General features: G+C 45.6%; 1 protein-coding gene across 1 annotated transcript in view; it reads right to left on the bottom strand.

Moving 5' to 3' along the window:
- The window catches only part of TGFBR3 (transforming growth factor beta receptor 3), a gene marked incomplete at its 3' end in the record, with an annotated part of 149268 nt that overhangs the window by 81931 nt on the left and 49890 nt on the right, over nt 1–17447 (bottom strand). Inside the window, exon 3 of the mRNA XM_080925516.1 lies at nt 29–213. Within this exon, the coding sequence (XP_080781642.1) occupies nt 29–213 (185 nt within the window). The remainder of the gene's footprint in view (nt 1–28; nt 214–17447) is intronic.

The following is a 17447-nucleotide window of genomic DNA, read 5'->3' as shown; positions in this document are numbered from 1 at the left end:
AGACTCGGAGGGCAACACACACACTCACCTCTCTCTGCGGCTGGCCCCATCCTTGATCTGCACTGCGGAGGTTTAGGACATGAACCTCCCTTGGCAGCCCGGTGGTACCTCTGCTGGCACAGCCGGACAGAACGGTGAAGCTCTCCATCAAGGCCTGGACCGGATGAGAGGCGGTAATGGGTGACAGTTCACACCGGGGGCTGGGTTCTGGACCTGTGGACAAAATCACAGACAGGAGCTGGTCAGCAGGAACAGAGACGGTGGATGAGAAATTCACTGCTAACCCATCAGATATGCCTTTACAACTAAGTTGTTTCTAGAACTCCAGAAAGTTTAAAAAGCTGGTCTCATCATCTGAAATCCCAACCTTACATTTTCCTTTTGCATCATTTTGATGTGCATTTGATTTTTAAATTCTCTAGGTTCTCTGGTCACCGATGTATCCCTCTGGGCAAAGAAAACCTTCCAATGGACATCTGTGTTTTTATTTCTTCTCTTAGGAAAAAAAAAAACCTGAGATAGCTGGAATGTATTATTTAAAGTCCAAATAATACCACACACAAATGATATTAAATATCTATAATTGTACATCTACTCCCTGAATAGTCTAAGATACCTCTTAAGAGTTTTCTTTTATTAGGGAAAATAAAACAAGTTTATGAACTATAAAAAAAATTGTATAAGAAGAGAAATTTGGAGCCAGACTTGCATGGCAATTTTAGGGCAGAGGTCAGGAAAATCCTCCCTAAAGAGGCAAAGTGCGAGCCTTCCTACAAATAGGAAGTAGAACTCTGCTTGTATTTGGCTCCTGATTCTCTCTGTTCTTCTAGCCAACCAAACTTTCAAGCGTAAACCCATCCATCCTTCTCCACCTGTTTCCAGCTGCCCCCAAACCATTAAGAAGGCCCCACCCCTCGAGCTTTCTGAGCCATCTCCACAGCAGTGTGGTCCTTCTAACCAGGAGAATGCAACTCTATGGTTGTTCCACATGCAAATCCCTGCCCTCTCTACCCACAATGCTCTGTCCTCTGAGAGCTGCTAAGTTCACAACCAGGCTTGTCTGACCTAGCCTTCTATCCTTCCAGCCTCCGTCCTGTCCCCAGCAGCACCAAGTTGCTTAAAGATCGCCAGATAAGGCAAGAAGATTCTCAGCCTTGTGTCTTTACTTAAGCTTGAAGAGTTTACTTACCTAAACTTTAACTCTTTAACTCTAACTCTACCCCTATAATAAATGTCCCCCAGCTGAAGGAGGTGCTCCTCTGTTCCTGACTTCTTTGTCCCCCATAATGTATTTGCTGGTTGCCCCTGCTTCATTTACCACGACTATAGGTGTATACACCTGTTACAGCCAGTCGAGTGTCAGCCACATCTTCACATTTTCCCATAACCAAGTTCTCAGAACTTCATATGGTACCTGGCCCGGAGATGATTCATGGTTCATATTAATATATTCATTCATATTCTCATTCTCATTCTCTCTCACTCTCTCTCTCTCTCTCTCTCTCTCTCTCTCTCTCTCTCTCTCGTGTGTGTGTGTGTGTGTGTGTGTGTGTGTGTGTGTGTGCACATGTGTGTATGTTTCCTTCCTTCCCTTCCCCCCCCCTCCCCGACTGTGTCTCCCCACCTCCCTCCCTTCCCCCTTTCCTTCCCCCTTCCCTGTAGGAATGGGTCACAAGGAACTAATGAGCAATGGGCAGATACATTGGTATAAACTATAATTCCACTCCTCCATAGCCTCATCCCATATTGATAAATAGATATCTGGAAAGAGGAAATGAGACACTAAGAGGGCTCTGGAGTTGTCACTCCAAAACATGGCATTTTGGTATGAACCTTTAACTTTATAAAGTGTTCAGATAGCAGCAGAAGCTAAAGGAAACTTCCCTCTGGTGCCTTTGTTTAAAGTTTGGACCCCAAGGAAGCAAATGATCACCTCTGGTTCCATCCCAGGGCATTGGCTGAACTCATGGCAGGGTAAGAGCCTGCAGTGTGTCAACGTACCTGACACTGCTCATATTCCATTGTCTCCATGTTAGTCCCGTTCAGTATTCCACAGAGAACACTTGAAAAACCTTTGTGTATCTGTCTTCTGCCTTTCCTATTCTCTGAGCCCGCTGGGTTCTCCTAAAAAAATTTTTCAAATCCTCGGGTCTCCCATATCTGCAATCCCCCTCCCTAGAAAAATAGAGCAGATGTTTCTGGATTTTTGGCTTATCCTTGGATTTTCCTCTTTTGTAATGAATTCCTATTCTTTTTAACTTCTCCCATTAAATCCGTGTTTGTCAGTGTATTCCAAAGACTCTTCAGAAGGCATAGGGGAGGGTTCCTAGAACTCTTCACCCTCACACCTCCCTGTGAGCACTATGCATTCGATCTGATGAGTCTCCAGGAATGTGAGCACAGGGCGCCACTAAGCTGCAGGCTTTTCTAAGGGAGCCCAGATCAAAGTCCTCCTGCATTCCGATGAGTTCCTCCTGGCTTCTAAATAACAAATATACTCTTTAGAATTACAGCCCCAGTCTCAAACGGCATCTGTAATTCTGGCCTAGCCGCTCCTGTACCTCGATGCTATGTCATAAACAGGTACCTTGCCTACTGGGCCAAGTCTATTTCAGGACCCACAGAAATTATCTAGGTTGATAATAGAAGTCTTGTCTGAAATGAAGCATGTGACTTTTCTAACAATCCCTGCCACTCAGTTGCTGGACGGTGCCCAGCTGCTTTCTGAGAAGGCAGAAGGTGGTGAAGGGAAGGGTTGGCAACAATGGCAGGCTGTGAGTTTGTGGGTGAGTCTCAGAAAAAGACTGTTCCCCCTGATCCTGGGGACACAGAGGATACAGAATGGCTACTGTGCTTAGAAACACCAGGCTGGTTTCAGAACCTCCTGCCATGATTCACAATGACCACAAATTGGGGCTGGAGAGATGACTCAGCAGTTAAGGGCACTGACTGCTCTTCCAGAGGTCCTGAGTTCAAATCCCAGCAACCATATGGTGGCTCACAACCATCTGTAATGGGATCTGATGCCCTCTTCTGGAGTGTGTCTGATGATAGCTACAGTGTACTTATATATAATAAATAAATAAATCTTTTTTTTAAAAAATGCCCACAAATTAAACACAATAAAAATTCAGTCTTCATTTGACTCAAACACATTTCCCAAGGGCCATACAACCTGTTCAACATGCCTCTTCTCACCAAGGTCATCTGTGAGTCTCGGGTGCTTCCAGAGGAGCAGCCTGCTCTGGCCTTTTGCTGGGGGGGGGGGGTGCAGTACAGCTCCAGCCCAAAGTCAAATGGCAGACACACAGTCTACCGATGGAGCGGCTGGAGAGCTGCCATGTCCAAGGTCCCTCTGTAGTCTAATGTCTAAACATACTCAGCGCTGCACCCTGGATCTAACGGCTCTCTCAAGGCCCAGGTGTGACAGTGTGGCTGTCTCCTGGGCTGCTATGGAGCAGTGACAACATTTTCACGAGTGATAAAGCAGGCAATGGACTTCCAGCCCCTTACCTCTCCTTCTGCCTCCAGGGCTTCCCTGAGTTGAGTACCACATGCACCCACCAGGCCCTACTATATCCCTACAGACCTGAAATAATAGAGTCAAGCAATCCCGGCCTGAAAGCCTGATACAATGTGTCAGAAACAAACCTTTCTTCCCCTTAGTTGTCCCAGATATTTTGTCACAGCGACAGAAACCTGGCTGCCACATACAGAGTGTTCCTGACACACGGGCATTTTTTTTTTTTTTTTTTTGGTTGCTCATTATATGATTTGTTTTTCCAACATGGAGGGAAAGAGCCCACAACATATTACCAAGCATACACTAAAAACAAACAAAATACACATTATGTTGTGTATGTGAGAAATTATCTATCCCCACCACAAAGTATAGGAAGGTCAGGAGACAGCTCAGATGATGAAGTACCTGCTCTTCAGGGTATGAGGCACTAAGTCCTGATCCCCAAAACCCACATAAATGTCAGCATGGTAGCAAGTAGCCTTGACCATAGGGAAGTAAGACCTGCAAATCCTCAGAGCTCACCAACCAGCTAATCAATTAGGTCCAGGCTCAGTGAGAGACCCTGTCTCAAAAACTAAGGTGGAGAGTAACAAAGACTCCTAATACCAAGGTCTAGCTTCCACAAACACACATTCACATGCAGGTGTAACTAAACACACACACACACACACACACACACACACACACTAAATAAATAAATAAATAAATAAATAAATAAATAAATAAATAAATAAATAAATACATTTAACAACAGTTCAATATACTGTCAGGCTGAGCTAATACAGTAACTATAGTAACATGATTATTCCGGTTCATAAAGCTCTCGGTCTGCTGTGTGATGCTGGGTCCTCCACAGCATAAGGTGGTGGCGTCCTCTGCATCCTAAACAGAGGAAGATAGCTCCACACACTTAGGTGACTATTCTCAGGTAACCTGGGCCTCTGGCCTCCTCCCTCGGTAGACAGCAGTCTGAGGAGCAAGCTTGAGCTATATCCACAGTCTGTGAAAACCAACCAGCCAAACAAATAAAAAGCCACCACAGCATAGGCGCTGAAGCATCCTGAGGTTTGTAACTTATTCTGAAATGCATCCAAGGTGAAGCTGTCTGGATAGACAGACATACATCTGATCAAGCAACTGTTGCAGAATGTTAACTGTGGAACTTGGATGTGTAGGGAACAGTTTCAACATCTTTCTATGTTAAAATGTTTCTTTCTTTCTTTTTTTTAATGTCATGAGGGAGGGACGCCTATAAAAAAATTTATATGTAAGGTCAGAGCAACCTCCAGAAACCACAAACTGTGGGTGAGAGAGCAAAAGCCCTATCATCTAATCCAGTGACTTTCCTCCAGGAATTCACCGTAGAGAAATAACGTGTGGCGTAGCTGGGCAAGTGCGGGAGTACAGAATGTACCAGGGGCTGAAACCAAAGCCCAGAGAAGGGATAAAAAGAAAATAAAGATCCCCAAACCCATAACGTGGTGGTGTCCTTTCTAAAAAGCACTTTCTGAACTCTCTCTCTTCAGGTGAAGCCCCAAAACACCCAAGGCTCACAAAGCCCACCCAGACCTGCTGGGCTTCGGCACACCACGTGTTTACTGTGTTCCAGCCATTCTGCAGGAGGTCCCGATCTCCTATCAGCTTCCCCACATCAACCATTCTTTCTCCAACTGTTCCACACAGGATCGCACCAAATGAAGGCTGCATGTCTTAGCCCCAATTGCTGCTACACAGGTCCGTTTGACCGAGTTCTGAGATGTAACCAATGGCTATGTGCATTGATTCTTCCAAGGGGCGTGGTTACAGGAGGAAGAGGTGTGTCCTCTGTCTTGCAGCTACCTTCAAATAAGCCTCCAGTTTGTGTTGCTCAGTCCACGGGCCACACCACATGTGTGCGAGGGAGCATGGCGATGGTTTCTTTTCTAGCCACAGTAACTGGTGTGCAACACCTCCAGCTGTAAGTGGAACGATATAGGAAAACGCTCTCTGAAGCCTGCCTGCCTGGCTCACTTTGCAATGCTCTGAGCTGGGAAGCTCCTTCATAAACTTGATGTTTCTCTTGTGCCCACACAGCTGGAAACCTATAGTCCCTCCTCTTCCTATGCAATGGTGTCCCTGTAATCCAAAGACCAGCGAGCTGGAGCAAAGGCTCCTTCCTTACCTTGAGAGGCAACCTAGACACAGATTGCTTTCTCGGCATCCATCAACATATGTGCTGTTGCTTTGTTGTTGTGGTTTGGTTTTTTTTTGTTTGTATTTTGTTTTGTTTTCTGTTCTGTGATTTTGTTTTTTGTTTTAGAAAAAGGCTGGGGATTTGGCTTGGTAGGTTGCTTTTGTACACACAAGAAATTCTGGGTTCAGCCTCAAACACTGCATAACTTAGGCTTGGTAGCTCATGCCCAAAACCCCTGCACTCAGGGGTTAGAAAACAGAAGCAGGAGGATCAGAAATTCAAGGTTGTCCTTGGCTACATAGCAAGTCCTAGGCCAGCCTTGGCTACAACAGGAGTCTGCCTCAGATAGGTAAGTATGAAAACAGGTCACTTCCATCACAGAACATTCCATACCTAGTCACAGATGCTTTATCTGGGTCCTCACAGAAACTTTTATAAGTGAGTAGAATAAACCTTATCTCTTCCACTATAACAAAATTGTTGCAAAATGCCAAGCCTTTGGCTACCATGCACTCAGAGATCCCCCTCTGGGGCCATTCCACACTTCAGCTTTTCCAATTGGTCATTCCTGTTGATTCTGGCCACCTGCTACATGTTCAGCCCCAGGTCACCCCTCCTTCCCCTCCCCACCAAATATCTGAATTTCCTGTGGTCTCCGGGCATAATATGAGTTGATCCTCCTCTGTGGGCTCTTTAGGAATTCCAGCCTCCTCAAATCTTACTGGACATTGTGTCCTATTTGAATGGACCCCTCTCCTGCCCTGAGGTTGGCTTGGCTTCGTGAATCAACCTCCACAGTACAAAGACATAGTGCCTTCCACAGCCATACTGACTAAGCCACCACCAAACCAGCCTTCGTCACAGAGCAGCATCCCCCAAAGCAACACTGTGAGGCACCAGGGGAGGTCCACCCTGTGTGTGTAACAGGCCCCACAACGGGCTCTCCCAGGGAGGGCTAGCATGTACCAGCTCTGGGCCACACATCCTGTGTGTATTGGTTCTGATCCTTGAATTCCACTGAGATGATGCAGCTAAAATTCTGATTTGAAAGTGATGAAAACAGAAGGGCCCTTAACTGACCAAAAGTCACGCTCCACCAGCCAATAGCAAGGAACTGAGAAAACCAATTTCCAGTTTCTCCCCTAACAACATAACACCTGCTTCTGCTTTGGACTTCACAGTTCTTCACGGAGGACTCTGCAGACACAAACATGCTTTCCCTTCTGCTAGGACAGCATGATGAACATCAGTAAGGACTCAACTGCCGAATGCCAACTCCATTCATGCCCTCCCTGAGGAAGGGCCACTGGTTCCTGTCTCACTGACCAACTCTCTGCTTGGTCTATTGAAGTAATGATTGATAATCTGGACACATGGGAAACTATGCATACCATAGTTATCTAAATTCCCAGTTCTACTTACAGAGAAATGCTGCACCCAGCATTCCCTACCTGGGTTACAGAACCCCCATGTCCATGCTGGCTGTGGGCCAGCGCCCAGCTTTGGCAGAATGTGGAAGAAACCTCTGGGAACAGATCTGTATTCGCTGCGCACGCTACGTTTAATCTCCCCGCCCCCAAAGAGACGACTGCTGTCACACCTCACATAATATCCTATCGAGTCAGATGTGGAGGGAAGGACATTGTTTGGAGGCACCGGAAGGTGTTTTCACATCTACTCAATGTGAGCTGCAAACATCTTCTATCCTAACAATCAGATCGCTGATGTGAACATCTGGTACCGATTCCACACAATTCCCAGTATTCTGATTCCCCGTATCACCCAGGGCACTAATGAGAAACGTGTGTTCGGCTGTAATGTGTGGCAAAGATGCAGTGGGAATTCAGAAGTAACATTATAGCCTGGGACCAGGACACTGCAGTGGGGAGGTTTTTATTGCAACGACACCATTGGCTAATAAGGGTTTGTGTTACTGTGCCACAGGGAATTCTGCAATGCAGGCAACTGTGGAGAGGGACAAACTCCCAGACTGTGGGACTTGGGCACTGTAGGGCCTATTCTATCCCTGAACAGAAAACCCCCACTCCGCACAGGGGGATGCCGGAATCATCAAAAAAGCCCCCTCCCCACCCCGGGATGCTTTCTCAGCCAATAGCACAGCCTGGCTCTTATTGAGCTCTGGGAGAAGGAATGTCACAAATACCAGGATATGATGCAGAAACAAAGCTCAAAGAGAAGAAACACCTGGAAGGCCCTGGGCTCCAGAGCCTCTGGCCAGTAAACAACATGAACTAATATTTGTACCATCTTAAATTACTATTCATTGGCTCTAAGGCCCCTGGGGATGGAGCTGGGGAATGTATGTATGGCCATTAAACTCTTAAAAGGGTCCTCGGACCACAGTTCCCACTTGGGTTTTCATCAAAAAGACTAAGTTAGAATCCCAAGTTTATTTCTGATACAGGAAAGTCTTAAGACTGAAATACGGATTTCTTGGTGGGAAAGAGCCCACATTGTTGGGCTCAGCTCATGGGGCGCCTTGCACCCTTCACATGAATATCAGCATCCAAGCTTTCCTCTTGACAATGCCAGCCCTCTCCCCAAAAGTCAAATATCAATTTGTTGGGCTGGAAGCCAATCCATGTTTGTATACTGTTGTGTTGAAATAGCGGGCGCAACCACGCTGAAGAATTTCCTGTGTTCAAACTGTGCTTTGAAATATCCAAAAGGAAACAAGGGGCAGAGCTTCACTGGAAGCCTACGTTCTTGGGGTTGGAAAAGAGCCAAGTTAGAAGGCACCATGGCTCTTCACCATGAGCTAGAGTCTACTTGTAAGTGTCTACAGAGGAGATCTCAGAAGATAGGGAACAGAGAGCTTATATTCCACACTGGCTAACACCAAGAGGAGCCCCTAGGGCTTTAGAGGTGCAGCTTCAGGGTGGAGCAGAAAATATGCATATAATGTAAGCCCTGCAGTAGAGAAGAGGGAGGTCCAGGGTGGGGCCGGAGGTGCATGACCTCTGTGCTCTACTAGGGATCAAACCCTAAGCTTAGCATCTGCTAGGCAAATGCTCTGCCACTGGGCTCCAGCCTCCAGCCATGTCCTGAAAGGCTTTCCACAGCCTCTTTCAGACACACCAGAAGAGAGCATTGGATCTCATCATAGATGGTTGTGAGACATCACGTGGTTGCTGGGAACTGAACTCAGGACCTCTGGAAGAGCAGTCAGTTAACCCCTGAGCCATCTCTCCAACCCTTCCCACAGTCTCTTATTTCCTTAACAGGCTTGACCTGTGGCTAAAGTGAGGCACTATATGCAAAACCACGTTTCAAATCTCAGGTAATATTAGAGGCATAATTTCACGGGGGGGGGGGGGGGAGGAGAAATGAATGAATGAAAAGTATTTTCCCCCAACTAGAAAATGTTGTCTTGGCGACCTTTTAGCCTCCAAGATAAGAACCCCCATGGTGCTCCTCAACTATAATAGTTCCGAAGACCCTTCCGAGCCTTCCTAATTTTCAGACATCAGCCATATAGCTTTCGTCCAAGAGCCCTAAATGTCACATATCAATTCTAGCCTAAACGAGGGCCTTAAGTTTCAGTCCTAGAAAATTCCTGATCTTACTCTCTTATTAGTCATATACTTACTTCTACCCAAAAAAAAAAAAAAACAAAGAACTCATAACAACAACAACAAATCCCAAAAAGCCCATGTCGGATGCAATCAATTCAAAGTCATGCTGGCAAATAGAAATCTTATTAAAATCCCATCTAAAAAGTCAAGCCCAGCGACGATCTATGGACCAGGAGCACCTGAAAATATGACAGTTGCATGGATCCCGCCAAAAGGAAACAAATACGCTCTTAGGCCAGGAAGATATGTTCCCTAGATTTGAATTTAAGAGACCCAATAGTCACTCTGCAAAGGAGGAGCGGCTTCAAGAAGCATTTTACAGAAATTCCTGTCCTGTTGTTTCATAAAATTTTACCAAACTTAAACATGAGGTAAATGGGATACCTGTCCCACAAGGCAGCTACTGGGCATGCTTGCGGTGACACCACACAGTGGGTGACAAGCTCTGCGGTGCACACCCACACAAAGCACCCTTTCAAACCAGGTTGCTTTGCTGTACCAATGCTGGAGCTGCACTTCTGGATTTATTTTTTAGTGTGTCACATTAGTCAAAGCGATTTCTGTTTCTCTAAAATCTGTGGGTGTTATTTGGGGGAGTTTTTTTTCAGTGTTTTTCCACTCTGGATCAAGCAGTGGAGGGAAGGAGGGAAGCCACTCTGCAAGCGGGAACTCACATTTTCTCACTTGGTCCGACCGGCAAACAGAAAAGCTTTGCACACCAAACCCAACAACAGAGCGCTTTGTTTGCAAGATATGAGCAGAAAATGGGACTAAGATGATATCTGTTATTTGAAATAATTATTGATCCCTTCTCTCTGTTCCCACCATATAATAATGTCTCTGCTTAATGAGATGTCCCACATTAGCAAATCCCCACCCAACTGAACTTCACTAAAGTAACTTTGGTCAAACTTTTAAATGGAAAATGACCTAACATGTTCTAATGCATAATTGCTTTCTGGCCATCTTAAATATTTTGAGCATCCTGAAGATGACATATTGTATTTTTTTCCTGAACTCATTTATGGTTATCATTATAAACACTAATTAAAGTTTATTAAGGGTTGGCATGCTATTTTAGGAATTTTTAAAAAACACTTATTCATTTTTTTGCCTTGTGTATGAGTGCTTGCCTGTCTGTCTGCATGTTTACCACATGTATGCAGTACCCAAGCAGGCCAGTAGAAGGTGCCGGATCCCCTGAGACTGACTTACAAGCAGCTGTGAGCCACCATGGGGGTGCTGAGAACCAAATGTAGGTCCTATTAACCACTGATCCACCTCTCCATCCTTTGTTTTGTCATTTTTATTTACTTTGTGTGTGTCTGCTCCTGCACGTGTGTGTGTGTGTGTGTGTGTGTGTGTGTGTATGTGTGTGTGTGTGTGTGTGTGTGTGTGTGTGTGTGTGTGTGTGCAGCCAGTAGTCCGTTTTCTATACACATGGCCATCATGGTTGACTCAGTCCAGGAAGAATTACAGTGCCATTTCACCATGACAACATAGATTGCTGCCATTCAGAAAAACCTCCGGTGCAACTACATCGTAACGTTTAACAAATACAACGTGTGCCAGCAAGTATTCCCAGGATGAGTCTAACAGCACTCTCTGCAAACCATTGCAGAAAGGCAGGCGTCATGCACACCTACACACTTAGGGAGACTTTCCGAGCTCTTTTCTGAAATAATAAAAAAATCTCTGCCTCCAAAGATAACTCATAATTTCTCCTAGATTTCAATCTACTCTACTATAAAAGGCACAGGAAGCCACATGGAAACAATGAATGGAAGTGTAGGTTTTTTTTTTTTTTTTAAATCAAATCAGAACAGGAAATGTTCGGTAGTTTAAGGTAAAAACCACATGTTTGAACAAAAAGAGGAAAAAAAATAAGTATGTGTTTTACACTCCTAACATTTACCCTCTCAATCTGAATGCTTAGAGAAAATTAATATATATGTGCTTCAGAGATATAATCTCTCAAGTTGTTTCATGCAGTCTTCAAAGGCGGATATGCTTTAAAATTTCTTTCATTATCTGTATGCATGTTTGTCTTCATGTAGTGTGCGTAGCACAAGCATGCAGTACCCATAGAGGCCAGAGAAGGCGCCAGAATCCCTGGAACTGGAGTTATAGGGGTTGTGGGTGCTAGGAGCTGAACCCAAGTCCTCTTCAAGGGCAAGTGCTCTGAACTGCTGAGGCAGCTCTCCTCCCCCAAAAGGGCTACTCTTCTGTATGGCCAAAGGGAGTCACCATAAAGCTATAGAATGTTAAAGACAATAAGTAAGAGATTTAAAACAAAACAAAACAAAACAAAACAAACAAAAAAAAAAAAACCCACTAAAAATGTCTGGGAGTCAATGCAGAATTATGTTTCTTTTTCTTTTTCTTCTTCTTCTTCTTCTTCTTTTTCTGCTTATTTTTCTATGTCAGGCATTATATTGAACTAGTTAGCCCATGGAATAGGCATGAAGTGAAGTAAGCAGTCTCAGGCCTTGATCTGCAGCCTAGCCTTCCTCCTTCCACCCCTCCTTCACCCTAAAGTGAGCCCTGAGAACTCCTACTATATACTATTAACAAATTAAAGGCAAATGGCTTTGAACCCACAGCCTGGGACATGCTGAAAGGCACAACTCTGTGGTGCTGGGGATTAAACCCAGGACTTGGTGTGCATTAGGCCAGTACTCTAACAACTGAAGACATCCCCAGACCTGCATTTTCTTTTTAAACATAGGGACCCTACTTGTCTTTGCTGCGCAAGGGAAGTTATAAAAACTACTGTGGACTTCGAAGTTTTTCAGAAGTAAACTAGAGAGTTCTACACAAACCAAAATATGTTACTTATATATGGAAATTCAGTAGAAAACTATCTCATTTCTCCTTTGGTTCTATCAAAATCCTACACTATTCAGCGAGGACAGGAAACACTGATCTTGGGAGTCTGGAGACTCCAGCTTAGATTTGCTACTTCCAAGCTCCCTGACCTGGCTTTGTCTCCTTTACCTGAGTTTCACCTGAAGCAAACATTGCCTGACTAACCAAATGAACAAAAGCCCCGGGCATCCAAAAAAAAAAAAAAAAAAAAAAAAAAACACCATAAACTTAGGCGGGAGATATCTGTAAGAGATTAATGAGATTTCCTAATAAATAATCTGAATTTTGGGACTGTCCAACATGTATGAGGTTCTGGTTTGATCCCAGCACCCGGGAAACAAACAAACAACAGCAAACTATTTAGATTTTATTGGCAAATAGCCCAACGCTGGCAAGCAAATAAAAATTCCTCTTAAACACAGTAAGGAAGATGCCGGGGAAGACACAGTGGAACAGCCTCCAACAGCTTGAGCCTGGAAGAGCGAGGCTGGGGTATCACCTGCCAGTGAACCCGAGGGCCTTGCAACTTGGAATCCTAAACACATAGCTGTGGATTCGAGCCCTTCTGAGTCTACTAAAACCTGTAGATTCAAACATCAGATCATGTGTTCCCCGTTCCTGGTTAAGAACGAGGCACACAAACCCCAATTCTAAATGTGGGTGCCCAGCATTCCAGAATAAACAGCAGCCCACAAAGAAAGCAATGGAAGGGGCAAGAAGAGAAATAACGGGGGGCCCGGGGGCAGACTGGACACTTGGTAATTAATCCGGAGAGAAAACAGCCTGTGTCCAAGTTCAGCTCCAGGCTGAGCTCCTATCAGAAGGCTACTGGAGGCCAAAGACTACATCTGGATAATGCTTTAAATCTGAGGCCAGTCTTTGAAAAAACATTTGACAAAGATTATCAAAACACACATCTTTCTTCCTCACCCCTCTTTCTTTCTTAGTTATTTTCTCTAAACTTACCAGTCCTGCAAACTTTTTTTTCTCCCTCCCTCCCTCTCTCCCTCCCTCCCTCTCTCCCTCCCTCCCTCTCTGTCTCTCTGTCTCTGTCTCTCTGTGTGTGTGCGATGCACCCATGTGTGCAAGCAGGTGCTCGAGCACTGGACATGCATATGTGTACATGCGAGTCATGCATGCATAATGTACGTGTGTGCACATATGCACATGAAGGTGGAGGCCCAAGGTTGACACGGAAGCCTTCCTTGATTGTTATTCGGGGTGTTCACCGAGGCAGGGTCTGGAGATTGAGCTCAGAGCTCACCACCACAGCTAAGCCCACTAGCCAGCTTAGGGATTCCCTCCTGCCTCTGAGGGATGCAATGACAGCACGTCTGTGGGTCCCAGGGATCACCTTCCCAGCCCTCGCCTGCACACTCTTACCATCCTGCCCTCTCACCTGCACTGGGCATGAAGTTGGGATGATCACATCTCACATGGTGTATTCTTTTATACCTGTCCTTGTTAAGACTCTCCCTTTATACCTAAGAAAACACACAGACAATCACAGACAACCAAGGTGGCTGCTACAGAGCTATAGGGTCAGAATCCTTCCGGAATCGCCCTGGATTTGATGATCACCTTTTAGTTGTTTTATATATGTATGTATTATTTTTCCTTTTGGTTGTACTAGGTATTGAACCCAGGGCCTTTTGCACGGTAGGCAAATATTCTACCACCAAGTTATATTTCCAGACCTCGCAGATGTTAATCTAATCACTCAGCCCACCCGAGAGAACGTGTTTCCCTTTCACTGGGCTCAGATGAGACTCTTGACCTACTCAAGCGCATCAACAGTGACAGGAAATCTGTAAGAACGTCATTATCCATATTCTCCACGTAAGTATGATATCAAGTACTTACTCCCCCCCAAAAAAAATTAAACTGAGAGCTTGACTCTATAAAATTATCGTTTTTAATTGCTCTCACATAATGGCTATTCTTATCAAAGCAAATGTCTTCATGTTATCAAGTGTAACTTACCTTAGCATCTGCCATCCCTACAGCTAGACACAAAACAGATTCAAAGTGTGGTTCTGCGCCATGAGAGACACTGGCCTAGGTAAGGCTTCTCAGACTCACTGCGCAGCCTCAGTTAGCACATCTGCTTTGCCTTCAACTCTGCTTCCTGCTTTGGGCATTGTTTCAACTGAGCTGAGGTTGGAGAGACAGCACCATGGCAACCAGCTCCAGCCACCTAACTGTCTGACGGTATTTCTATAAGGGCTTATTTATTTATATTTTGCCCGTGTTGGGATCAAACCTGAGGAGTATGTGATATGTATGCACATACGTGTGCATGAGAAGAGAGATCAGAGGTCAAACTTGGGCATTTTTCCTCAGGAGCCAGTCCCGGTGGTTTGGGGTTTTGTTGTTACTGGTTTGTTTTGCTTTGTTTCATTCTTTTGAGACACAGTGTCTCATTAGGACTGTGGGCTCATCTTCAGGCTAGGTTGGCAGCCAGTGAGGCCCAGGATCTGCCTGTCTCTGTCTCCCCAGCTCGGGGATGGGGTTACAAGCATGTACCATCATGCCTGACTTTTCACATGGACCCTGGGAACTGAACTTGAGGACTCATGCTTCAGTCACAAGCACCTGATGGACTAAAGTATCTCCCCAATGGGAACCCCAGATTGCACATACACTAGGCAAAGACTAACTTAAGCTGTACCCTCAGCTAAGAATACTTTTACAACCAAGGAATCTAGAAAAAACGTACTGCTCAAAAGTCATGGGATCCATCTTCCAAGATCTGCATTTGACAAACTCTAGAGAATTAGTCATTCAAGCAAATAAGATTCGGTGTCCCTTCCTACCAAGGTCGGCTACAAAGAACACTCTAACCTTGGCAAAGTCAGACAAACAGGAACTCTGGGGTGGGGAGTGGGGTGAGAGAGAGAGAGATACAGAGACAGAAAGACAGAGACACAGAGACAGAAAAACAGAGACAAAAAGACAGAAAGAGATAAGAGAGACAGAGACACAGACAGAGGCACAGAGAGACAGAAACACAGAGAGAGACAGAGACAGAGAGGCAAAGACAGACACCGACAGAGACACAGAGAGAGACAGAGATGGAGAGATGCAGACACAGAGAGACAAGATGGTGAGACAGAGACACAGAGGCAGACATACAGACACAGAGAGAGACAGGATAGAGAGACAGAGACAGAGATGGAGAGACACAGAGACAGAAACAGAGACACAAACACAAAGACACAGAGACACAGAGAGAGGGGCTGCAGATACGGCCCTTTCTTAAATACCCCTTTAATTTTCAGGCTGGAAAGTTCAAGAATGCCTGCTTGACCTCAGCCACCTTCCTTCTACTGCCTCCATGGAGCCCCCGTGGAGACAAGCCTCCGACAGCTCTGGCCTTGCCAGGATAAATTTTGGCTCATGTCCTCCAGCAAGGCCATGAGTCCTCTGAAGGTCAAAATAAATACGGATTATTTCCAACACGAAAGGAAGCATGTTTTCTGGGATGAGGGCCCCAGCTCAGCCATGAGGATGGTGCTGATAACCAGGGGGATGTGTGCTACCCTGTGCTTAGCTCTCTCTCAGGCCTTTGCTGTAAACACACACCCAGCGGTGACTTCAGTGACTTGTCACTAATGAAGCTGTAAACTGCAGTGTGTAAACTTGTGGCCCAGCACCAGCACAGAGAAGGCCTGACATATAAATTGAGTTTTCCTTTTTTTGTGTTTGAGTGACTATGTTTCCACAAATCCTTACTGTGGCAAATGACTTCCTTGTGCTGGGGGCTCTAAAGAGGGAAGATAGGAATTGTGGCAGAGAAAGAGCTTTTTGATGTCTGCCTCTCGTGAAGGGTTAAAATCCCTTTAATTTCCAAACACGAAGGCACGTGGCTGCTGGCGATCTGTAGGCCTGGATTACAAGCATAATATTCTCTCTTTCTCTGGCAGCAGTAAAGCAAAAGAAACCTCAACTGTAGGTGTTTTTCAGGTAAGAAAATGAGTACCAGAGAAACGAGAGGCTGGCCTCAAACTTGTAGCAATCCTCCTGCCTCTTCCCACTTCCTCCTTTTCACACGTGTGTGAGTGTGCATGCACGCATACGTTGTGAATGTGGATGTGGAAGCCAGAGGTTGATGTCAGCTGCCTTCCCTAGTGCCTCTCACCTTATCTGTTGAGGCAGGGCCTTTGTCTTGAACCCAGAGCTCTCTGACTCAACTAGTCTAGCTAGCCTCTTGCTCCAAGGGTCCTCCCTCTACCTCCCAAGCACCAGACCCCCCACACCCACCTGGCATCTCCAGAGGTGCTAGAGACCTGAACTCTGGTCCTCACATTTGCACGGCATGTGCTTTCTCACAGAGCCTTTTCCTCAGCCTCTCTCTAGCTTTCACTAGTGCATGTGTGTGCACACGCGCAGGTGGTAATCAGGGGACGCTATGGCTCCAGTGCTCCTTTTACACCTTCGTGTGAGTATCCAGGCTTGCACAGTGGTCAGTCGCTTTATCTGCTGAGCCATCTTTCCAGCCCCCTTGAGTCCTTTTTGCTCTGCACACACCTCCTTGCTTTCTGGTTTCATTCCACATAGTCATGGCTGGAAGTTAGTATTTCGGATTCCCCACGGACCTGCGGTACCTCATCCCCAGGGCCTCTATGCCCACTCGAAGAGGTATGGATCAACTGAGCCATTGTGGGTCTACTGACACTGATACATACCAAGTTTCTTTGCAGAGGTGGCCAAAAGAAATGAGGTCAAAGCAGGGTGAACTTGCGTGCACACTAGTGGAACGTTTGCCGAATGTGCTTTCTAGAAGTCTAACGTAAACACTGGCCTGCTTAAGTCCTTCACCTGTGTATTAAGTACCACAGCCCTGCGTGTTTGGCTGCACAGATGTTAACTATACTGATTGAACTGGATTGCTCCACCCTTTCTCTCATAATACTTGGGATTGAACCCAGGACCTTGCACATGCTAGGTAAGTACTGAGCCACACCCACTGCCCTTTGACATGTTCACTTGAACATCAAACATCCTATTAGTGTCTGACGGCCTTAGCTTTGGGGCGATTGTTGGCATTTATTGTCCCATTGATTTTCTTAGCTTTCTTTTTTAAACACATCTGGCGGCTTATCCGTATAATTAAAAATTACTAAAGTTACACGCTATGGACGAAGGCCTCTTGACACAGAGGAATGCTGCTGGCAAGGGACTGAATGGATGATTAACTGTACATGGCGTTTTTCTAAGACAAAGGCCACTCATGCCACAGGTAACCTGGGAACGGAAGAAGTCTGACTTTGCTCTATGTCCTTCC

Source organism: Micromys minutus, assembly GCF_963924665.1.
Source record: "Micromys minutus genome assembly, chromosome: 11".
NCBI lineage: Eukaryota > Metazoa > Chordata > Mammalia > Rodentia > Muridae > Micromys > Micromys minutus.
This window is presented reverse-complemented; position numbering and strand designations above follow the sequence as displayed.